The sequence below is a fragment of the Ammospiza caudacuta genome, chromosome 5 (assembly GCF_027887145.1).
Source record: "Ammospiza caudacuta isolate bAmmCau1 chromosome 5, bAmmCau1.pri, whole genome shotgun sequence".
NCBI lineage: Eukaryota > Metazoa > Chordata > Aves > Passeriformes > Passerellidae > Ammospiza > Ammospiza caudacuta.
The window spans coordinates 67,283,344-67,308,330 of record NC_080597.1 but is presented as its reverse complement, the minus strand read 5'-3'; the positions used below and the strand labels follow the sequence as shown (position 1 = coordinate 67,308,330).

General features: G+C 38.5%; 1 protein-coding gene across 2 annotated transcripts in view; it reads left to right on the top strand.

The window, feature by feature from the left end:
* The window catches only part of SEMA3C (semaphorin 3C), a 117,362-nt gene extending 93,593 nt beyond the window's left edge, over positions 1-23,769 (top strand). For both annotated transcript variants that reach the window (XM_058806154.1, XM_058806155.1), the window contains 6 exons: positions 8,461-8,549; positions 10,508-10,549; positions 11,816-11,973; positions 15,241-15,308; positions 18,153-18,283; positions 20,131-23,769. In XM_058806154.1, the coding sequence (XP_058662137.1) occupies positions 8,461-8,549; positions 10,508-10,549; positions 11,816-11,973; positions 15,241-15,308; positions 18,153-18,283; positions 20,131-20,544 (902 nt within the window). In that variant the 3' untranslated portion in view covers positions 20,545-23,769. The remainder of the gene's footprint in view (positions 1-8,460; positions 8,550-10,507; positions 10,550-11,815; positions 11,974-15,240; positions 15,309-18,152; positions 18,284-20,130) is intronic.
* Positions 23,770-24,987: the final 1,218 nt, after the last annotated feature.

Here is a 24,987-nt window from a genome sequence, read left to right as displayed (position 1 = left end):
TCCAGTTCTGCAGGCTCGCAGCCCTTGAGTTGGAAGACAGAAATAAGAAGCAGAATGAAGCTTCCATAATCTAAGAAGAGGTAGTCAGTGATCTGCTACACCCCTTAGACACACAGGAGGCCTTGGTGCTGGATAGGATCCACCCAAGGATACTTGAGGGAGCTGGCAGAGTGCTCTCCAAGCCACTTTCCATCGTTTAGCAGCAGTGCTGGCAAACTGGGGAGGACCAGCTGTTTGGAAGTTATGTGATGCCCATCCACAAGGAGAGCCACAAGGAGGGTATGGGGAGCTACAAACCTGTCATGCTGATCTCGGGGGTGCAGAAGCTTGTGGAGCAGATCATCCTGAGTGCCATCACATGGTGTGTGCAGGACTACCAGGAGTCAGACCCAGCCAGCAGGGGTTTGTGAAAGGCAGGTCCTGCCTGACCAGCCTCAGCTCCTTCTGTCACTGGGTGACCCTACAGGGGGTGAGGGAAAGGCTCTGGGTGTTGTGTGCCTGGACTTCAGTAAAGCCTTTGACAGCATTTCCCACAGCATTCTCCTGGAGAAACCAGCTGGTCATGGCCTGGATGGGAGCATTGTTCACTGGGATAAAGCTGGCTGGACAGCTGGGCCCAGAGAGTGGAGGGGCATGGAGCTACATCCAGCTGGTGGCTGGTCCCCAGTGGGGTTCCTTCAGGTCTTTCCCAACCTAAAGAATTCTTTGATTCCATGTTTTTCCACCAAACCTTTACCAAGTCTCCATCTGATGCCGAGTGAATGTTTAGTATATGATAAGGCATAGTCAGGGCAATGAATTATTCAGAGAATTTAGTAAGTTTTTGATCTGGATATTTTTGTTTTCTTGACTGGAAACTGATAAATGAGTTTTAGGGTATTCTTGACTCTCTCCTATCTGCAGCTGTTGGAAAATACTAAACCTAATTAGGACAGAGTTTTCTACAAGGTGGGTTCTTCCTCTCCTGTCCCTCTCCCCACCACTAACATCAACCCACATTTTCTCTTTAGTTTCATTAATGCAGATACAATTTTTGACTTAGCGAGCTGTTAGGATATTTTTTCTCATTTCCTGCAGAAGTCTTCTACTATAGAAATATCAGAAGTGTTGATAGAGAGCATCCTGCTCTTGTTACACAACTGCAGAAGAAAACTTGGTAAAAGAGAAGTTTTACTTTACTATTAGTTTTCTTCCTTGACAAATCACTATATTTAGTCAAAATAATAGATTGGTAGGCTAGTACAAATCTTTCAAATGAACATTTTTTTTTCCAATGTATTGTGGTGCCATTGTTTGAAAATGCTCTGTAAGCACCCAATGTTATTTGGAGGCAAATTCTACTAAAGCTTAGTGGAAAAGATTGAGACATAAGTTCCAGGACCATATAGATTGTTAATGTAGCAATGATAGTTAAAGCTGGAAAACTATTGAAAAGCTGAAATGTCCTTGAAATCACAATTTGGTAGTAAGCATTTTAATAACTCTGGAAGAGGTAAACATAGGTAATTTAATTTTATCCTTTGATGACCATCTGACTCTTTTTAGGTGATGAATGTGGCCTCGTACACACACGTGATCTGTTAAAAACTAAACATAGCTCAGGTTGTTCTTATGTAAATCTCTTCTGTGTACCAGCACAGGACCCATCATGGATCAGACGCAGAAAGTGCAGCTCTTGATACTTTATATTCATTGCTTTATCTTCTTCATTACACTGGAGACAAGGATCATTTTCTGCTTTCTAGAGAGTTGGAGGGCAGGCATTATTCTTCCTGAGCAGGGCACAGGACATTGATACCTTCCAAGGTCTTCCTCCAAAGAAATCGTTGCATTGCAAGTTACTGCATTTCCCAGCCCTTTAAAATAAAAGTGATCAAGTTTCAGCCACTGAGAGGAGAAACTTGTTTTCTTTATTCTCTGCTTTCTGTGAGACTCAGGAGGATTTGATAGAGATATTAAGTGTCTAAAGGAATGCAGAGGGGATTTGCTTTGGTGTCAGTTCATCCCAGCAAATGCAAAAACCACATTGTATAGGAGAATTTCATGTGATAATTTCCTTGGGAGCCTGGAGCCCCACAGCCCGAGACAATGGGTCTTGACACCTGGTGACAATTACACTCAGCTCAAATGATGAGTTACTGCTGCTGAACTGAGATGTTTCCAGCCATGTCTGTCACTGTCAGTGACGTCTCGTGCTTGAAATCAGAGTGTTTTATGTCTTGCCAGCTGCAAAGCACACAAAATATTTAGCTTTTCCTCTCTTCCTCCTCTATAGCTTTAGTAATAAATCAGCTCCTGAATGCAAGTGAGGAATAACAGAAGTACAGAGCTCCAACAGCCCCAGTGGTTTCCATCATGTGCCCATGGCACAGGAGGGCATAGGCAGCTCTGTAATTTTTTCACCTTCGTGTGAGCTAAATGTAGTGTTCCCTTTGCTCCCCTAGACAGAAGTGCTGTGCTCACAGGGCTGCTCCAGACCCTGAGTTAATGCACTGGTCTTTGTCCCTTGCTTACCTGCATAGCAAACAAAATAAATCCAGGAACAGACATCGTTCATGTGGCATTCCATGCTTTTCAAATTATCACAATCTCCTATTTTTCCTCTGTCTAAACATGAAGACTCCCAAAGCACTTCACAAAACTTGCTAGTTTTGTTTGGTCTCCACTAAGGGATCTCTCCACCCCTGACTGGCGTGAACTGACTTGGAGTAAGGAGCAAGTCTGGACTGGTAGAGAGCAGTGCTGCAAGAGAAGTGTTGTCTACCTACCTTGTCTTCCCAGACAGAAACCCAAGAGATCATTTACTTGGAAAGAATATAATCACTCATTTGCATATTTGACTGGAGTAATTCTGATGGTATTTTTTCCATGTGCAGTGAGAAATAATATATTCAGTTAGAGAATTTGGGATTAGAGTTCTGTTTCAATTGTGCCATTTCTGTAATGGGGCAAGACTCAGTCCTGAGATTTTTGGATTCACCCTAGAGTTGTAGTGTAATTTGTTTACTCATTTCAGTTACATCTAAAGAACCTGAGCTTTCAATATTTTGTGTTCATCCTTTGGTAGATTGTTTTCTAGCTGAGTTTTAAGACAGCAGTAAAACACCATGAGAACATATTTGTGAGATTAATATTCATTTATTAAGCATGCCACCTACTGCTTGCAGCACGAAAGCCTTTGGTCAAAGTACACACAGATTGCACAACCAAAAGATTATTCATGGGGTTTTTTTTATTGCTCCTGGTGTTATGAAAATATTTAAATGTCTGGGTCAAACTTGGGTACATTAAACAGCTATGGACACCAATGGGATTTTTTTCAGCTTCTTGCTATCAAGATATGATATGTGTTTCTGGAAAGAGATCTAAGTTACTGTCATAAAAAGACCCTACAGACTTCAATGTGGCCTATTGAGATGATTAATGTCAGCCACATGCATCTGATGTGGCATGAGGCTGATCGATGTTTCTCATTATCTTTTCTCCTCTGATGAAACATTTGTTTTCAAAGTCTAGATGCATTAAGTGCTTACAGAGCATAAGTTTGCAATATTCATTTTCATGGTGTTGTATGATGGCTGTCTTTTTGGAAAACTCACCCTTGCTGACAACAGTAGCCTCCAGTAATGCCATAGCCAAATGATCTACTGATTCTAACTGAGAGATAATCTGGTCAGAAGAGCAAGCTTGCCTCCCATAGTTTTCCTGGCTGCAGCTTTATGACTTGGGGAGATGATGTTACACAACAGTGGCACAACAGGCGTCAGACACAATTTCCTTCTTCCTTGTGGTCATAGTGCCTGAGTCATTCATAACCTTTTGTTGACCTGTTCATCCAAAGCTTTTTCACAGGCTTTTAAGGTGATATGTAGGTTAAGAGGACATGCCTCTACCTGCTTCATTTCCCCTGTTCAGGTTTTATTTCAAGCAAGCTCACACTGTGTCCCAAAAGATTGACTGAGCCGGGGCTGTACAAAAACTTCACCCTCAAGTGCGATCATTCGTATCTGTCTTTTAGTTCTTTGATGCAGCTTGAATTTTATGAAATTTCACAGAGATATTATGAGCTGGAAAAAAATTGCCCCCATTTGACAGGTGAGTGAGCTGAGCACAGAGAGGTTAGTGGCCATGGTGGGAGCTCTGAGTTACAGCAGACACAGAGTGTGGGAATGTGGCTGTCAGCCCTGGCTGCTAACCTGCCACCCTCTCAGGTGCTCTGCTGAGCCTCAGCGTTTTCTCAAACAGACAGATTTCAAACATTCTACGAACTTTTTGCTTTCTTTTTTCTTTGTAAGATTATTTGTATACATCAGGCTCAACTCAGATAAGAGGCCAGAAATAATTAGCTGCCATTAGGCTGACAGGTAAAACACGGAAAAGAAGTTTTTAGAGGGTCTCCAGCAGTGTCAGACATATCAGGGGTGGGGATTACTGAGGGAAGCCTCTCAAAACTCATATCAGAGTAGAAGTTGATGCCTATTGAGTTATTTTTTTTATGATATGGAAAATTTGGGGGTTTTATTTGTAGCTCAGTTTGTCCATGTGATGTGGCTCAGGGGTAAATGGGTCCCAGCTCTCTTTGAGACTCACATTACTGACAGCTGCAGTGTTCACTTAGAACTGGGGAAATAAAAACTAGTCAAAATTCAGAGAATGAGTTTTATACTCAGACCTTCTGATTCAGTCAAAAACCTCCCTATTTTTCATGGCTTTTCATTAAGCTTTGCTTTTTCCATTGCCTGTGGTCAGGCAGAGCAGGAATTAATGTAATCAGGCACAGTCTAACTGGTATTGATGAAGCTTAGCTGATTAATATCAGTCCAGAATCATGTCTTGCATTTCAAGAAATATTATTATAATTATGATGATGATGATGATGATGATTTGTCTCTTATGCTTCCATTCCATTTATTGGAATGCCTTCCTTCTTCATTTATTTCCCACTCTGAATACATTCTACACCTTTTTTTTTAGCCTGCGCTTTCCCCCCTTGCTGTTCCCAGTTTCTCAGTCCTCTCAGAGGGAATGTAATCTCAGTGCCATTGTCTTTAATGTCAAGCTGGGACACCTCCATTTGTGAAGCAAGTTTAAATGGAAAAGCATTTTGCGTCACTCCTGTCCTCTTGCTGTCAGCTTGAGGGAGATTCCCTTTTGTTTGTCCATCTCCCCTTGACTCACAGACTGCTGAGCTGGTGCAAGGCTGCAGACAGCTCCCAGTGAAGAAAGTGGTGAGCAAAAATCAGCTCTTCATTTCTAGTGGCAGGTTGATATTCTGGAGACATAGTAGCTTTTTCATGACTGTGTAAAACCATAGCAATGGACAACTTTTTTCAAATGGATTTCTGGAAGGAACAAGTAAATGGCAAAGGAAACTATGTTGTTCAATTGTATGAATTTTAGAGGATTACCTTCTAATTTCATACAATGATCAAACCTGAAAAAAATTCACCTCTACTTGTTTGATGATCTCTAATGACTGATTTACAGCATAAAATATTACCTATTGTGAAATATACTCAGAAACAGCTCAGACACTGCTTTGCATAAGTCTCCTGCAGTGCTCAGTGCTTCATCCTTTCCTCTGACCCAGGGAATTTAGTTCCCTTTTTTCTATTAGCAGAAATAATCAAACATGATTTTTGACAAAACTCAAATATACCATAAGCTTTCTATGTGAACACCTGTAAGTGACTTGATTTGTGAGATACAAGTTTGTGTTTATAGTGGAGACAGCAGTGCTGCTGAAAGAAAGAAATAAATAAAGAAATAAAAAGTGGGGTTTGGGGACAAATATTTGCTTTTCATTTATGGAGGAAAAAGCTGAGCTACAGTAGCAAGACTATTTTCAGAAGCAATGGGAGAACTATAGCCTATAAGCTGTGTATATTTGGAAATGTTTATATATAGGTGTATAGAGAGAGGTATATATGTACAGACTAATAGAATCCCTTGTTCTAACAAATTTTATTTAATCAATAGCTTTCTATTGCCTACTTGAGTATTTATTTTAAAAGGTGTATTAAATATCCCTTAAAATGATGGAACATTCCTTTCTACAAGGATTTGTTCATCATGGTACAATACTGAGTTAAAGCAAATGGTAAAATCCTGAGTCAAATGGAATGAATAGGAAGGTAAACAGTCCTTCACTCTGTGTGTTCTTCTGGGGTGTGACACAAAGGCAGATAGGAGCCTGCTCTACAAATAGGAGAGGTTATTAGGACACAGGGATTTGGCGTCAGGCATTATAGGTATTTTCTGTGCCCATGCCCATGATAAAATCTCCCCTCAGGTTCTGATTTCATTTTGGGGCAGTGTTTGAGGACTCAAGACAATGTAGGAATTTTAAATGTTTGGCATGTGCTAATGGATCATTGACATAAACCGGTTCTTCAGAGGCTCAGCAGCCTTACATTCCTTTGCAGGTAAGGTCACTGTCAACATGCTTGGTGCCCTGTATGTCAGGGTCACAGGTACTTGACACTTTGCAGGCAGCTTCAAAAAAACACCACAAATGGCTGCAATCCCTTCCTGCACTTCTGATTATTTTGTAAGTTAGAGTCTAAGTTAGAGAGAGAGAATTGATAAAAGAATGCAAAGAAGCAGAGGTAGACTGGACTGAAGCCATGTACATGTGTAAGTGGGTTATTCCCTTAAGCAGGAGAAGGAATACACACAAACCCTTTCTCCTTTCCTCTGAGGGAGGCATCTGCAGCAGTTTAACACTTCTGTGAGTCCTGGCAGTTAGTAAATCTCGCTCAGGTTCTCATAGCTTAGCTAATACTGGCACACAGGCTAGACCACAGCTGTGCTATCACAAGATTTGGTTGCAGTGAAGTTTCTTCAGAAGGAACTGTTTTATCATGCCATTGTATAATGAGAATAAATGTCTCTGTAGAAAATTCTCATGAAAAATTCATGCCTAACATGCCCTGAGCATGTACCCTTGATAGCTACACATTTTTAAGTCTTGTCAGCTTTTCTTTTCCTTCTTTATTTTTTTAAAGACAAATACTGCAATGTGCTCTCTGTATGTGGGCAAGTGATTAAATATCAATATTCTGGCTTTAAACCTTTTTTTTTTTTTGTAGTAATAATAATAGCAACAACAACAACAACGAGTAGTAGTAGTAGTAGTAGTAGTAGTAGTAGTAGTAATAGCAGTAATAGTGGTGGCGGTGGTGTCTGGCTTCCTTGATTGAAATAAGGAGATGTAAATTATTTACAGTAATCATCTTACCCTGCATCTCTAGCTGTAGAATTTAGTCACTGAGCTTAAAGCAAAAATAAAATTGAACTTTTTCAGTTTACATTGTCTTCATTATAATTTGCCAAACAGGAAACTGAAATTTCCTAATAAATGTAGATACTTGGCTGTTTTGTGCTGCTCTAATGTTCTATCAACTGCACAACTCTACATTGCTCTTGAAACTTTTGAAGGCTGAACAGAACCTATACCATGTGTTCTCATTCCTCAGAATCAGTATTGAGCAGATAGATTTATTCTACTCAATCTAATTTTTAGGTCTTTCAGGTAAGAGGAATTCTCTGTGCTTTTTCCAAGTTAAAATGCTCATTCTTGTGATTATCCCACAGTCTGCCTTTTCTGCCACATCAGAAATACTTCATTGGCTGTCTCAGCCTGTAAGAGCCTTCACAGATGGACCCCTTCATCACACATATTCTTTCCACAAAAGAAATTTGGAAAACTAATCACAAATTCCCCTTTGGTCTCACTGATCACATCTACCCTGCAAAAACACTGTCATTGCCACATATTTCTACTCACTCCTTTGTTCTGAGTGGATTTGTGAGGCTTGGAGCTGGATTTTGAGAGGGAAACCATGATAAAATAGCTGAAATATCTTTGCCTTGCTTTTTCTTTTTATCTTACAGAGCAAAATAGTAACTCCTACCAATATATAATTTACTTGATTATTGGTTTAATTTCATTAAAAAAAAGCTTTCATGTTAGTGTGTTTTCATCTAGATAGAGTTATTCTTTGGAAGATTTGCCTTTCATGGCATCAGTTATCCAAGCATTGTGTTGTCAGATATGAATATATCACATCCTGCAGTAGCTCCCTTTTACCTGTTTAAATTGTGTTTTAGTTTAAGATTATTAGGATAAATTCTGCTTCTGTGTGTCTGTACAGCAACAAAATATACTGATTTTGATTGATCTCTTGGTATAAAATGGTAACAGTAATGGTAATAACTTAAACTTTATCATGAGTTATGTCCATATATGGGAATAATACTGTGATAGTGTTCCTGTGTGATGAATCATCTCATCATTCTTACTGACTCCAAACTGTAGAAATTACTGAACATTTCTTACCTTTCTCTGTGTCATTGTGCTTTCTTTGATGGTTTCCTTTTATAATTAATGAAAAAAATATAATTTTTTATTTCTCCCTCTCTGTGCTACATGGTCTCACTTGTTCTCACCTTTTGCAGATCAAGGAACCATACAAAAAGTTGTTGTCCTACCCACCAACTTCTCTGCAAGTGGAGAACTCATTTTGGAAGAGATGGAGGTTTTTCAGGTTTGGCTTTCTCCTTCTTTTGTTTTTCCAGTGTGTATGTTCACACAAACACTTTGTTCTAACAGACTTTGGCAAGGGCAACTGTGATTTGGTAAAAGATCAAGTAAATGTGCATGCTGTCAGTTTGATAACCACATAAAGATTACAAAATGTTGACTGTTATGAAGGCTAGAGCTAGCTGAAGCCCTTTTTTTCTCCTGTATTTCAGTTGCCTATTTTTTATGTTGATATACTGGCTAGAAGGGTTTTGATAATCAGTTTTTTAGGAGGTCAAGTTCTAATGGCTTCCAGAAGGAGACTTTTACCATTGGCATTACTGTAGAGGCTGTTGCTGTGTATGGCTGGAATTTCAGATTTCTGTACTTTGATTATCTGAAGATCTTCCTGGTTCTCAGTTGCAAAATGAAATCAAATTAGTGTTGTTTTTGCTTAACTCCTGTTCTTCAAAGTCACGTGCCTCTGGAGCCAAGAAAGCTAGAAGTTTAAAAGAACATAAGCTGAAAAGAAACACAAAAATTACAGGGAGATAAAAGAATAGCCTCTGTCAATCACTCTGGCATGTAACATTTGTAATAATCTAAAGAAAATGTTTGCCCTCATGTTGGAAAATCTCAAATATTTGGATGGGCTATTCTTAAACAGTGGTCTCAAGGCAAGTGGTATTATGTGTCTATAAACTTAGTTAAGGATTTTGTCATGGCCTTTTCTCTATTTCATTGTTAGAATACAAAAAGGAAAATTTAAGCTGCTTTACTGAGGCAGCATTAATAGTTTCCTTAAGAAAAGGAACACTCAGAAAGGCATCTTGTTAATACTCATAAAGGCATAGCTAGTCTTCCTAGGCTTTTGTTGAAGATCTCCTGCTAAAAAAGATATATGTGAGTGATATTATTTAAAATTCACACTCTTCACCAAGAAAGTGCAGATTCCATTTACTGAAACATAAATTAATACTGCACAAGGATGGGTGGACTGAGAGGCATCTCAGCCTAAACCTAGTTTCTGGGCCTCTGTGCACAGAGATCCTCTTCCAGAGCAAACAAAGAAAGGAGAATGTGGCATCAGGTCCAACATTGCATTTGACCTGCAGACTCCAAACAGTTCATGGAGCAGCTCTAAGCTTCTCCAAACCTTTGCCAATTCACATGACTCACAGCCAGATTCTCTGGTCCTGACCTCCCTGCTGTGTTGTGGTCATCTGCAATTAATCCTATCCCACTGTTAAGGCTTTCCTTTGTGACTGAGCACATGCTGAACCATAAAAAAATGCTGAACATTTTTATTACCATCGATTTTATCACTTGTTTGGATGTACATAATGACTTAAGGCAAGTAAAGTAACAATTCCTTTTCCAGGTCTTTAATATTTGATTTGGACACAGACATTAATAATAGAGTGCTCTGATGACACACAGTAGTGTACAGTACTGTCTCTGGGAAAGAAACATTCAAGAACACTTTTGCCATTTTAAAATAGTCTGGTCATTGACAATCTGAATTTACATGCTGCATGGTAACCAAACTGCACGCGCTGTAAATAACTTGTATGAAAAGAATTTTGTATTTTTATCTGGATCATGTGGTAAATAATCATGAGCTATTTCATGATTTTTCCTTATTATTATCATTAAAGAAAAAACATTTCCTATTACAAAGTTAAAGTAATGGCTCTTCTATTTCTGAGATAGCACAGATGCAGGTTAATTATAAGTATACAAAAACCTTTTAGATACATGTAATAACAATGTGGTTGAGTTTCAGCAATATATTTTGTAAGACATTAATTGTTTACGTGTCATTTGTTTAGTTCTGAAAATAGCAGTACTTAGTAGGAGTGAGTGCTCTTTTCAGGGTATAAACATGTATCATTTTCTTAGCTATGATTTAGGTTTTAGGAACTTTTAAATGTTAATTTTGGGACAAAGTTCTTGACAATGATTTGTTACTCTGTCTTTCAGAGTAATTCTCCTATAACATCAATGAAGATTTCATCTAAAAAGGTAAGGCAAAGTGGAATGCCTGCTTAGTGCCTATTAATTGAGAAGCAAATTGACTAAGATGTTAGAATATCAGTTCTTGTGGAGCACACTAAATATAGGAAAGTTTTCCATATTAAGTGCAGAAAACTGGACCGACGTTTACACGAGCTGTTTATATGCCCTTCCACTAAGATAAAACAATTTCTATTCATTATGTATCATTTCTAATTAACTGAAAGTGCCAGGTTTCTTGTTTTCATTTATAATTAAGGAATCAAAAAAAAAATTAGAGAGGAAATTCACCCTCCCTGTTTTTTTCTCTGAAGTCCCAAATAGAAATTTTTCTTTGGAAGTCTGTCTGATCAGTGTAAAAAGGCAGTGTTAGGGCTGTTGGATCCGTGGTGCAATTGTGCATGTTGGTTTAGTAGTAATAAACAATGGCAATAAGAATGATGAAAACAGCTGAGAGGATTTCTGCTGAAATGCTTAACACAAAAGCTGAAAATGTGTATTCTATGATTTTGCAAGTAAGATGTTGCTCAATATTTTACAAAGCTACTACTAAGTAAATATTATGCATTAAGTTGATTTCAGTATGCTTTTTCATTTTTATGACAAGAAGATCAAAGGAATTTCAAGGGGTTTTTGTTCAATATTAATTTCTGGTTTTTGGAATGATTAATTGTTTTTTGAGTAAAACAGTCATTTTGGCCCAGGTTTTGGTAATGATCTACACCCTTTGAACTTCTCTTGCAAAAGCTCTGATTTATTATGAAAGTTCTCTGGGCTTATTTTTCCAGGTACATAAGGCTATCAGAATCTGGCCATAAGCCTCAACGTAATCTCTAGGTTTTACATCTTGGAAATGTATGCAATGGAGGATCCAACTAGGAACTCTGCATAATATTTATTAAAGTGATTGTGTGCAGAGAAAATACTTAGTTCAAAGGCTTGAGCCAGTAATCCTCACTGAATAAGAACCAAGTTCTCAAATCTGAGCAATATTAGGTCAGGCTGTCTGCCCCAGAACAGAACAATGACACTCAATGTCCAAAAAACCATTAACATTCCCTGGTGTTTCTAGGTGTTTTCTAGCAGGAAGGTGGAAATAATAAGAATCTGTTCACCTGGGAGATTTCTGTTGCTCTTGACTTTAGATGTATTTTGGCTCTGCTCTTGACTTTGAGTTAATTCCAAAATTAATTGAAAGGTTTTTTGGGTGTCTTAGCCAGGTCTTGGGTGAAACTCCTCCACATCTGAACTAAATCCTCCCATTTCCTCCTGCAGCAACAGTTGTATGTGAGCTCAGATGAAGGGGTCACGCAGGTTTCCTTGCATCGCTGCCACATCTACGGGACCGCCTGCGCTGACTGCTGCCTCGCCCGAGATCCATACTGTGCCTGGGATGGCAACTCCTGCTCCAGGTTTTATCCCACTGGGAAAAGGTGAGCAGTGTTTAGCAGGAAGATGGCTTTCATTCTGAGGGTTGTGATGTGATGGAGAAGTGGGATTTCATTCCTTTCATCAGCATGTACAAACAACACCCCCGTAGCTGTTGTGCCTGGAGTTATTCATCACCTAGGACTGTATGCTGCAGGAGTGTATGGTAAAGAGCTTGGCTTTTCATATTCAAAGTAATGGATGGAAAAAGAAAGAAAAGGAAAAAAATGGTTTCTTAATCATAAATATTAATCTTTCTGTCTCACGCACACAAAATCAGTGAGACATTTGTTCCCTTCATTTAAATTCAATTACTTACTATGGATGTAATTATGATAGCCCTAAATACAGCAAAAGATCTTTCAGGCTGTCTGAGGAATAAACTCATTTATATTTTTTTTGTTCCTCATTTGCTCCTAAGTGAGAAGAATTATTTTCAGGAAAATTTTAGGCAAATGTGATTTCCATGTAATGCCTGTGGATTTGGGCTTTTTGACATGAGGTTTATTAAAGCAGACAGGGAAAGCAATTTCTGTTTAAATTGCAACAGAACTAATAGTCCATCTCCTAATCTTATGCAAAACAGGAGTCTCTTTCCTCCTCCCAGGGGAAATATTTAATAGCAGAAGGCTGTAGTGAGCTCTTGTCTTAATAAGATTTCACTTCTTATACAAACAAAGCTACAGAATACACAATGAAGTGTTACTGCAGAGGGGACAAATCTTTCAGATGTATGCTCTCTACAACTACCTGGAAGGAGGTTGTAGCCAGCAGGGGTTGGACTCTTCTCCCAGGTGACAAGCAAAAGGACAAGAGGAAACAGCCTCAAGTTGTGCCAGAAGAGGTTTAGGTAGCATATTCTAGAATCACAGAATTATGAAATATGCTGAGATGGAAACTGGGACCTTTGAGTGCACTTCCTGGCCCTGCACAGGACACTCCAGGAATCACACCATGTCCCTGAGAGCATTACCCAAACACTTTTTCAAGGCTTGGTGCTGTGACCACTTCCCTGGGGAGCCTGTTCCAGTGCCCAGCCACCTTCTGGATGAAGAACTTCTCTTGATATCCAGCCTAAACCTGTGACTGTGCTCAGTGTCTGCACCTGAGATGCAGGTCAGAGGGCCACGTACAGTCACTGAGTTTTGTTCCTGTTCCTTCATAGAGGGAGACAGTTGACAGAAAAAGGCAAAGTTTGGATCTGCTGATAATAATGCCATCCCCTGGACAATTGTTTTTGTTATTGCAATGTTTTCTTGACTCATTCCTTACCTGAGATTAAAAGGTAAAGCCCAAACTGGTCACGTAGCAATTGGTAGAGTACATGGGGTTGTTAACTGCTTCCATTGAGAATATTCAGCCACCAGTCTGCAAACTCATTCTTTTCTTCCATGGAACAAAGGTCAGAATGTGAGGGAGGAAAGAAAAGAAAAATCCCCAAGTCTCAGCCCACCTAACTCCTACAGTAACACAGCTGCCAAAAGGTACGAGGAGCAGTCAGGTACACCCAGCCTGTGCAGTTTCCAGTTTGCCATCCCTATTACATACACCCACCCAGGGTTATTTCCACTGGGGCTTGCTTTCATGCTGATATTTTGTTTGCAATTTGCTCCTTATGTCAAACCAAAATAAACACCTCTAACTGTATGGAAAAAAGTCTGGTTTTCATATGTGAAGGAAATGAGTTGTCTCTTTATCTAACAAGGCAAATTATGAAGGAGAAAACATTGGTAACTAGATCCAAATCCCATTGTCTAGACAGTAGTTTCTGCTGTATGAATTTGCTTATTTGCTTCTTTTGACACTTCTGTCTCCTGTGAATTACTGCAGTTCCTCATACAACATTAATTTACTCCAAAACACCTTATGGGTATTACCTTTATTTTCTAACTGCCACCTTTTTTTTTTTTTTTTTAGTTAATATCTAAGTGCTAAGTTCTCATTCACAGAACTGCTTTATGCAAGCAATGTGCCATCTCTGACAGTTTGAAGCAGCTCATGGTAGCGCAAGAACTCTGACATTTACTTAGAAATTCCTCATGACCTCCCTTGACTCAAGTAAATAGTTCACAAGGGTTAAGACCCCAAGGCATAAAATGAAATCTTTTTGATGGTAAACATAAAAACTTTACTTGGAATTTCAGTAATTACTCCTTTGAAACAACATTGTTCAAATATTTCCCTTTCAAACAATGCATGGGCTCAGATGACAGGGGATTATGAGCACTCTCTGTGTTTGTGCACTACCTGGTATAATGTGGCCATAGATGTGTCACCCTTCCCTTTGTAGTACTGGAGCTCCAGGGGCTTTGTATGGTTTCTGATCCTCAAGTCCTTAGTGCATGGTTCAGAATGCAGTTATGTAATATCCCATTGCAACAACCAATATATTTTTTTTCTTGAACTTGATAAATACTGTCCTACCTTACACAATATTTAGCAATGAAAATAATATATCTTAATAATAATAAAAAAAGTTGTGCACCAGCTTTTCATGCACTGAATTCTATGAGCTATGACTTGCTGGCTGAGGAGGACTGAAATGCCAGTATTCCCAGTAAGCTCCCCAGAAAGTTTGCTACAGAATCGTGATTTTACATCTGTCATCCAGATTATATAGTAATTCCCTATTTAGAAGTATCCTGATACTTGGTGAGTTTTATTATATTTTGGAAATAGTCACATCTCTTCAAGTAGAAGACAGAATAGAATCTTAGCTCTCCACCATTCTGGATGAATACTTCAGTCACTCTGCTATGAAGGTGGTTACAGGCACCAAAAATAAAGTGCTTGGAGCTTCTGGTAAGCTTCACTTACCACGTGAAATTGAGGTAATTTTTATCATAATTTTGTGCTGGTGTGTCAGATATGAGCAGTATGAATCTTGTGCATCTCATTGTTAGCTGCTTGCCTTTATGAAGAGTTTCAGCTGGAGGTTCTGGCTTTGAATGCTGGGTATTGTGAGTGAACAGAGATCTCTTTCATTTATCACCTCTGATCCTTCCATCCCTAAACCTCCACTGCACAAGTGCTTTACCTACAAAAACTGCTTTATAAGCTTCAACAGATGCTGCTTCACCTAAACAGTATCTTCACACCAACAAGCCTGCCAAGAGTAAAGCACACTCACCGGAGGTCATGAACTATCCCTAACATTTGATCTAGTAAAAAAAACAAAACACAAATAAAAAAAGCAAATCCACAAATAAAAAAGTGGTTATTTTCAGTGTAGCTATCTTGGAATAATGTTTTTTTTTTACAAAATATTGCAGGAGGAGCCGTAGACAAGATGTGAGACATGGAAACCCTCTGACTCAGTGCCGAGGTTTCAACCTGAAAGGTACTGTAATTTAGAGATTCTCATGCTATATAAAGAACACATGGTTTTCCTTTATATGATTCATTGTAACTGACATTATCAGTTTGGTTTACTGGTAAAGCATAATTATTTTCCAAGTCTGAGTTTTTTTTTGATTTGCTTTTAGCACCTTCCTTGCAATTACATGAAACTTGAACATACATGATAAAATATTGAGACATTAAATACATAGTTCAACATACTTGAATTGAGAAGCTGACACTGTTGATTAGAAAAAGGTATAGTTTACCTTGGTTTCCCTTCAGTCTTTATTAATGCCATTTCATTCATTTAAGCTTTGGACCTCCGATTTTTTCTGAATATTTGATCCCATACTGAGTTTTGGAGCACACCTTTGAGCAAACAGCAGGATCTAGGCTGGCCTGTCTTTTGATTTATGATTATTCCCTTATCCCTTTATATGAGGAAAAAACCGATTCCAAATTTCTTTATGGAGTCTCTTATTTCCAGCTGTGCAACTGTTTAGTCAGCCTGGCCAGGGGAGCCAAGGCTTTGCTCTCCCAGCAAGCACTTTCTCTAGTTTGATGGATACCAGTCAAATATGCCCAAAGTCATAGGAGTAAACACATATATAAAGGCAATTCAATCCTCTTGAACCCCCTGCATGTCTGAGCTAGGCTGTGGCAATGGATGCCATCAGACCAAGGGCACACAGACAATTATGCTCCTTTCACCTCTATTATGAGCCTGAATTTTGAAGTATGTTCTCATCTGTACCACCTGGTGACCAAGTAATAGAGCTGATTGTAAGTGTTTTTATTGATGTTTTTCTAATCAAAGAACAATGCTTTAAGAGTGACATGTGAAAGGTTCTGTTAATAATAATTCTACTGAAACAGTCTCCACTGGTTGTTGGAAGAATCTCCTGGATCAGCAAAGACCACAGCAGTCAGTTGGGTGTAGATCCCTCTGCTTAAATGAGTCAGTATTAGGTAATTTATTTATGAAGCTGAAGAGCTTGAGCAAGTAATTCCAAGAGATGACCCCAGTTAGAGAATACACCTGAGCTCTGAGAGATCCACATTGAAGCAACTTGAGCTGTGTCTTCCCCTGCAGGCATCTGCTGAGACCTCCCACCCATTATCTGTCCTAAGGGTGGGTGTCTGTCTCCTTCCATTTGGAAAATGTGAGAATGTCAACTGTCTGCATTCTAGCCTGGGGGGGGATAATTGTTTCAACCTTGGCAGTCTTGTGAAGCAGGTTTCTTGTTTTCCAGCCACTTCTGCAATGTGGATGTATTTATAGGTTTAGGTATTTTAACATCTTTGTAAAGGATATTTCGGTGGCAGCAGTGGGATATAGGGTAGGTAGATGACAGTTGTTTCCCTGGGAAAAAAAAGATGAAAAGAAAGAGCAATTTAGACACTTGCAAAATATAATTTACAGCCATTTATAGCAAAATGACTGTGTTTGGGGAAAAAAGTGAAATCTACTTAAAGGACAAAAGAGCAGAGAGCCAAGCAAAGCCAAGGAATCTTCCATGCTCATAGAGAACCATCATGCTGAATCCAAGTCTTTAAACATGGGAAACCTCTAAGCACATATAAACTTAATATTTTTAAGTTTAAACTTAATAAACTTAATATTTTTGGCACATTGTTATTTTTAAATAAATCATCAAGAACTAAGCAATCTTGTATGTTTTCATTTCACATCTATTTAACATTGTTAGGTTTGCGTTAGCCCTTATAGCCATTACAGAAATGCATTTTGAATGTGAAATATTTCCACATTATTCTCTTAGAAGTTATAATTGGTTTTGGTACAGCTTCCTAAATGTGCTGAAGGACTAAAAACAGGCAAAGTCTCCTTCCTTCAGAAGAATAGATTTCAATTTCACATATCAGTTGATGAAGGAAACTGAAAAGAATGGGAGATAAAGTAGAGTCTGAGAAAAGCCAGTCTTAGGACTGTGCAAGAACAGAATCAGATTTTAGACATACAGACCTCTAGGTATTTGCAGTTCTCATATTATTTCAATAACTTCCATTGCTTCTTTCTCAAAAATAAAAAAATGTATTTCATATATGAGACAGGCTTTTCAATCTGGAGGTGCTTTGTTTTGAGGACCAAAGCAATAAGCATCCAGAAGTTCCTACTGGTGACTGCCAATTATTCACCTATGGGGACTGTAAAGGGACACAAGAAGTCCAAGTGATGACATATGCTCAGCACTTGCCCAGGTGTTGCTGGAGTGCTATAAATCTGTCTTTCTCCCTGTTGCTGGCCTGTCTACATATTCATCACATTTCAGGTTGAGAGCCAAGTCCCTTCCATGTGTTGGAAGAGGAGCAGAGGAGCAGGAGCCCAGCCTGCCCCCTCTCTCCTCCCTGGGATGCTGCGTGCAGCTGGAGTAGCTGGAGCCTTCTTTAGGGCATGATGCTTTATTTTGGTCATACAGCCTTATTCCCCCAAGTCATAAAAGGGGAAGAAATGCATTAAATGCTTCATTCTCTTTTGGAGTAGTAGAGAATGAGATCATTTCACAGAAAAATATCCCTGAGCTCATTTATCCCATCAGCAAAGTTTATCAGCCTATAGGTGTCCTAGTTTCTCAGAACAGACCATGTCACTCTGAAAACATTGATATTTGAAACTGAATGTGCTTCTTCACATTCCATTTAATTTATTTGAAATTTTTTCCTAAAAAATATTTGATTTTGGCCAATATCAGAATCAGGCATACTTTATTTAATCTGTATTGCAAAGAGTTACATGTTTTCTTAATCAAATCACCATTCACAGTATCCTGACCTGTTTTCTTTCTTTCTTTCTTTCTTTCTTTTTGTTTTTTTTTCTTTCTAGCATACAGAAACGCAGCAGAAATAGTGCAGTATGGAGTAAAAAACAACACCACCTTTCTGGAATGCACACCTAAATCTCCTCAGGCTTCTATTAAATGGCTGCTACAGAAAGACAATGACAGAAGGAAAGAGGTGAGCTATGTGAACAGGAGCTCTGGGAGGATTCTCAGTCAGCATGAGATTCCCTTCCCAAATAAAGGGAGGGAACAGTTTTTGTTTTTATCAGGCAGTCTGGCTACAGTGAAGGTGGAGAATTTGTGTGGAGGCAGGACAGTGACCATCATTTACTCATATGAATAAGAGCAGACTCAGTAAGCTGAGACTTCATCCTCAGCCCCACAGATTTCTGTCAGATCAGAAGAGCCACAGAAAATTAAAGAATCTTTGCTTCACACCTTACTGATTGCAAACTGAAGGTTTGCAGCACTCAGAACTTATTATTGATCTAAGGAAATAGGCATAAAAGCAAGAACTTGTATAAAATTCAGGAAGAAGTCAGCATGCAGTAGCTCCTCTGTGCTATTGAATAGATAAAAGGCAATAGTGGGAGAAATGTGAAAGGTTTCTTTAGCAAGAAACTAGTCCAGGCTAAGAACACGTATTGACAAAAGCATTTCCTCACCATGGTGCAATCACATTTTCCATTACTGCACTCTCTAAGGCTCTCGAGTTTCAGCACTGTAATATACAGTATGATTGTTTATGGGGAATGTTCCTTCCTTAAGCAATATAAAAGGGGAAAAATCCATTGCAAATCCAAGGCACTTACTATACAAATAAAAAGAAACATTTTTCAAAAGGAACTTTTAAGTAATGTGGTGTCTGTTGATAGGCTATAAATACTGTAAAGTATTATTCTCCTATCAGGCCATTTTACGAAAACAGAGGGGAATTACAAATGTCTCACTGAGTTTTCTAACTATTCAAAGCCATGTCCTGGCAATAGGTGCCATTCCTTAACCCATTGCTCCAGTAGAACATCTCCCTTTTTTTGTTCTTATATTCAGTACATATATTGGAATCGATGCAGTTTCATGGTACAACAGGCTGAATAAAGCAATCAAAGTGTTGATTAGGTTTCAAGCTCTCAGATGTCTGGAAATCTTCCACAATGTCTACAAAAGTTTACAATAGCAGAATACCATAATAAGTAAATTAGTTCCCAAGAGAACCAAGTATAATGCAAAGTACAGTAGCAAAATAGAAAAACCATTCAGCAAAATACCAGCAGTGGTTTCCTTTCATAATGGACTGAACTAGCAATTTTTAGTTCATACTGATATGCAAAGGGACGTCTGCACATTCATTTATAATTGGATGATAACAAGCTCTGGTAACTTGCTTCTTTCAGATGATGTGACCATCTCCTGGGACAGTGCAGAGTCTGAAGCCAGAAAGGAAATAGGAGAGTACCTGTGCTCTTGGTTAACATTGAGCCAAGTCCCACTTGGGACTACTGTGGTGATAATTTTTATAGGCTGCAGACTCTGCAGAGCAGATAGAGTTCTTCAGCAGCAACCTGCTCAAAGTCAAAATATTTAATGAGAAGACACCTTGAGTTCAATGCCAAATTAGCCTCCCTGGTCCTACACCTTTCTTCCACTCAGCAGAACTCTCTTGATGCTGAGAGAGACATTCTCAGGAGTGCAACAGGGCAAATAAAAGTTCATTTTTTCAACTCCACTATTCAAACATTATGAAAACTTCTATTTCATGTGGCTTCCAGATTTTCATCTTTGCCTACATCTTGATAAAATTTATTCTACACATAAGAAATAAAATTATTTAAGTCGTTTTCTTTAGCAACACTTGCCTTCTTTGAGGTATGCTCTTTTCTAAAGGTGGTCTCTTGAAGACAATTATATAATAATATGGTAACTTTAAGAAAGTCATGTTTGGAGTGAAGCTTACCAAAAGGTGCAGTACTTTGTTGTTCCATAACCTTCCCTAAAAGGTTCCTCTGCCTTTCTGCTCTCCAGGTGAAGCTGAGCGAGAGGATCATAGCTACTGAGCACGGGCTGCTGATTCGCTCCGTGCAGGACAGCGACCGCGGGCTCTACCACTGCATCGCCACCGAGAACAACTTCAAGCAGACCTTGGCAAAGATCAACTTCAAGGTGCTGGATTCAGAGGTGGTGGCTGTCATGACTGACAAGTGGTCCCCGTGGACCTGGGCCAGCTCGGTGCGAGCGCTGCAGTTCCACCCCAAGGACTTTGTGGGGGCTTTCAGCCACTCGGAGATGCAGATGATCAACCAGTACTGCAAAGACAGCAGGCAGGCAGGGCAGCACAGGGAAGAATCCCAGAAAATGAGAGGGGACTACACCAAACTAAAGGCCCTTATCAATAGCAGAAAAAGTAGAAACAGAAGGAACCAATTACCTGGATCTTAATTTTATTTTGTAGTAATAGATATTTTTGTCCTCAGTGTCGGGGGCTTATATTTGTCTATTGTGAACAAATTCGTGCAAATCTGATAAAAAATTAAATGAAATTCCAGCAAGACACATAAAAGATCTGTCTCCCAATTAAATGCAGTGTAACATAAGAAAATAACTCAGAGCATTTCCTTTCCTAGGTACTTAGTGATTCAAGCCTGGGCTCTGTCCTAGAAGAAGCACTGGGTATTCATCTTAAACTAGATTCACCTTTAACATCTCAGTATTTAATTACAGCTGAATAGAAATTTTTACAAAATCAGTGCATTGTCTTGCAACTCTGCACCAACTAGACTGGTGGTGAAAGAATCTGGGTTAAGATGGATACTTAGAGTAGGATGGTACTAAGATTTCCTTGCACTGTGTTTAAGAACATGAGTTTCTTCTTGTTTACTGCTCAATATTGGGTTTACAGCTTTCACTCATCGATCAAATCATGTGAATGCATGCAGCCAGGAAGCAAGTAAAGTCTAGTAGAAATGTTTCATTTGCTCAGAGGTCAAATGAAGGAACAAACAGAAGAAAAACAAAGAATTTATACTTTATCAGAGTAAGCACTGATTATTGTGCATAGTATGAGTTGTAATAAATTAATGGGTTCTGGAATGTAACTTAAAATATCTCTGCTCATATTGATTTTTATTAAAATAGGGAGTCCTATAACACTACATAGCTTTATAAGTGGCACAGAGGGTAACATGAGAATGTTCATTATACATACAATTTTGAAAAACACCTAAGTGACTTAGGTATTTTAGCTACTTTTCAAAGGATTACACTCCAATTTCTTTTCAAAGGACAGAATGTAGATATACCATATAGTGCTTGTTCAGAAATGAAAAATATAGATTATCTTTATTCTGTTCCATGATTAAATTGGAGCTAGTCTGCAATGTGGAAACAAGTCATAAGTGTCTTTGAAATTTTTAAAACATTATTTTTCAACTGTTTTCTCAAAGTTGCAAATATTTTAACTAGAATTTTCTAATTAAACCATTCCCATTTTCTAGTTTTTGTACCCTTATTCTTTTCCATGTTATTTTCCAAATTTGCTCCTATTTTCAGTTCTCTGCTAAAAAGCAGATCAGGAAAAGAAGAAAAAAAAAAAGGAATGAGGGAAAAATAAGACTGAAAAATGGGTTTGGGTTGAAAACCAAAAACTCTAACTTGAGAGGCATGTTCGAACAGAAATCTTTTGTTTAAGAAGCAGCTGTCAGGTCTGATGAAGCAAGTTTTGTTGAAAATTGGGTGAGTGTACACCAGGTCATCCTAGGAAAAGCAATCACTTTTTTTTTTTTTTGAGCAATGCAAATGCCATAAAGAGGGGCAGATCATCAATGCTTTTACTATGTAAGAGTGTTCTGGAAGCCAGATCAAAACAGTCACAGGGATTAAAAATGTATGAGTACCCTAGAAAAAATCACAATTATTTATGGCATTATACAAAAATATAAACTGATGTTCAGCTCAAATCTGACTTGTTAAGTCATAATTCTGCTTCTATTAGAATTCTCTGGGATTAACTCTACAGGGCATGGGGAAACACTTCTGGGTTTGTGCCTGTGTGAATTCAGTTTAATGCAATGGAGGTAACACTGGTGTTTATCTGCCATTAGCTGGATTGTCACTTTATCACCACCTCGTGAAGGACAGCTGGGAAATGAGCCCTGGTCACACCATTTAAACAGTCTCTAAATCCCTTTGATCCTGCTGGGATCTCTTTAGTTTAATTTGTGTGCTTACTGCTTGCATGGCAGTGCCAGCCTGCTCATTATTGCCATCTAGTTAAGTGCTCTCCTTACTCAAGGCCTCAGTGTGCATTTCTGCAATATTTAGGCATTAATAACTAAGGTCCTTCTTATGGAAAACATCAGGAAACTTTCTCTGACCTCCATGAGATTGAATTTGGTTCCAAGAGCTAGCAAAGTAGGTTCTGGAGGAATCTGGCTTTGTTTTTTCCTTTTTTTTTTTTTTCCCTTTTTTTTTTTCCTGAATATGATTGACTCGTGAGGTGTGTGACAAACCAAAAATCAAGTGCCCTGGTCTAGAACTACCTCCTGGAATGACACTAGTGCATATTCTCTGTGTGCTGCCATGCTCTTCCCATCTCCCCAGCAGATTCACTGCAGAGTTAGTGTGGTACTAATGCCTGTTGTCAGGATCAGAATTGCTTCCAGATGGAATACAGTGATTAATAGGTGTTTCAGGGTACAAATTGCCCTTTAAGTGGTTAGGTACAGTGATATTTTAATAGGGCCATTAGGCCTCAGAAATTACAGTTACACTGTTTTCGAATTTCTAATAGAATATTGGCAATAAGGGATTCCATTAACACAATCAGCATAGCTCAGAGTTTCATGTGATTATAAAATAATATTTTTAAAGCTGCTTCATATACCATTATTATGGTATGACTGTTTAAGGGATTACACTTAAACTAACATTTTTCCTGCTGCATGAGAACTCCAGTATATAAATATAATAAGCTTCTGTCAGTGCATAACTGGTCCAAGCTTCCATGCTCTAGGAGCCTTCCTGCATGTGTAGAGAATCAGGAACCAGATGCTCAGCTGATATAAACTAATGTAACTTCGCTGTTGTCCTTACAGCTACTGGGGTTGATACCAGCTGAGTGTTTGGCCTTAAATGTACAGAATAGACAAACTGCAATTTTTGTTTAAAGTTGCCCCTCTACTGTAGGTAACACCAAAATTTAAGACTGTAATATTATATGTGCTATTTAATACTTCCTATTTGGAGGATTTCTAAATAATGTATATAATTTTATTCCTTAAAAAAAATGCAAAAGCAAAATGACTTCTAGGCATAACTTCACCAAATGTAAAGATATGTTCTCTGCCAAGAACTTCACTGTGTACTGGTATTTTTTTTTGCCTTTTTATTTTGTGTAGTTTGTAAAGTTTGCTGAAATCTTGACCTAACAAGGTGTTCTTTGCAATTGTTGTTACTGTAGATATGCGTGTTTTATTAAGAGAATCTTGGTTTTAAAACTGTAGGTATGTGTATAAGTTCCTAGCATGATGAAACTGTCATGACAGTGAATATGCATCATATAGTGTGTAAGACAGAACAAAATGTAGTTTAACATAGTGCTATTTAATTGAATATCTAAAATGCCCAACAAAATAAAGTGTGTTGCAACATTTAAAAATTTGTTGGTTCCCCCTTATGGATGTGCATTAAAAAAGAACTTTTTTTTTTTTTTCTTATTATTAAGAAAAGAACCTGAAAAGCAATTCCCTTGATTTTCCAAATAAGTTCAAGAAATTATTTGGAGTATCAGGTATTGTAGCTGGTCAGTTCCCAGCCCTGCTCTGGACTGAAGCCCCAGTCACAGAGGTAACAAGGAACTCATGAGGAGTCAGAGATTAATTATTTCAGAGATTATCCCATATAAGTATTACAACGTTTTGTGTGGGCGCTGCTGGTGAGAGAGAGACGGTGAATTTTGTATTTTGATTAGAAGGTTTGATTTATTAATATATGATATAATATATTATTACTATACTAGTAGAATATAGAGAGAGGTTTGCAGAGCTGTTAGCTAAGCTAAGAAGAGATAGAAAAGAATTCACAACAAAGTTGTGGCTAAGGATTCAGTTTTTTGGTTTGAACTGGTGATTGGCTCTTAATTATAAACATAGAAAATGAGCCAATCAAGGTGAATCTTATTGCATTCTACAGCAGCTGATAATAATTGTTTACTTTCTCTTCGGGGGCCTCTGGCCTCCCGAAGACACAGAAATCCAAAAGGAAAGGATTTCTGTGGAGAAATGTCTGCGACATATAAGCACTTTGCATAAAAGCAGGTTACTTTTCTTTAACTCATTATGTTAAAAGAGAAGAAAAAGTTTGTTTTCTCCTAGGACTATAAAGTAAATCAGAAATGTCTGACTAAAAGAGGGGAGTGAAGTGCAAATGCTTTTTGCTTTTATTAAACTGAGGAGGGGAAAAAACCCCACACATTCTGTGAAATCCTGATTCTTTCAGCTGAGACTCCTGGCATTCTCCAGGCACCTCTGCAGGGAGGGCAGGCTGCTGGGGCTGCAGCACAGGGAGTCACAGCTCTCTCCCTGTTTCCTGGCTTGGACTTGGAGTGAAATAACCTGCCTGACACCTACAGTACGCTCCTTTTTCCTGCAGTTATCATCTGAGCAGTGTTACTGCTGCTCTTCTTACTGGCTGTTTATCCAGATGGGTTTTAACAAGGAAGCATAGGTCTTCATCAGTTCCTTGGGATAATAATTGAAAATTAAATGTCACAAATACTGACCTTCACAACAAGGTTCTGGGTTGTTAAACCCAGATTTTGATTTCCCAGAGAGATAGGTTGCTGCAAGGCTTTATGAGGTGTGAGTGGATAAGATGACCTCACTC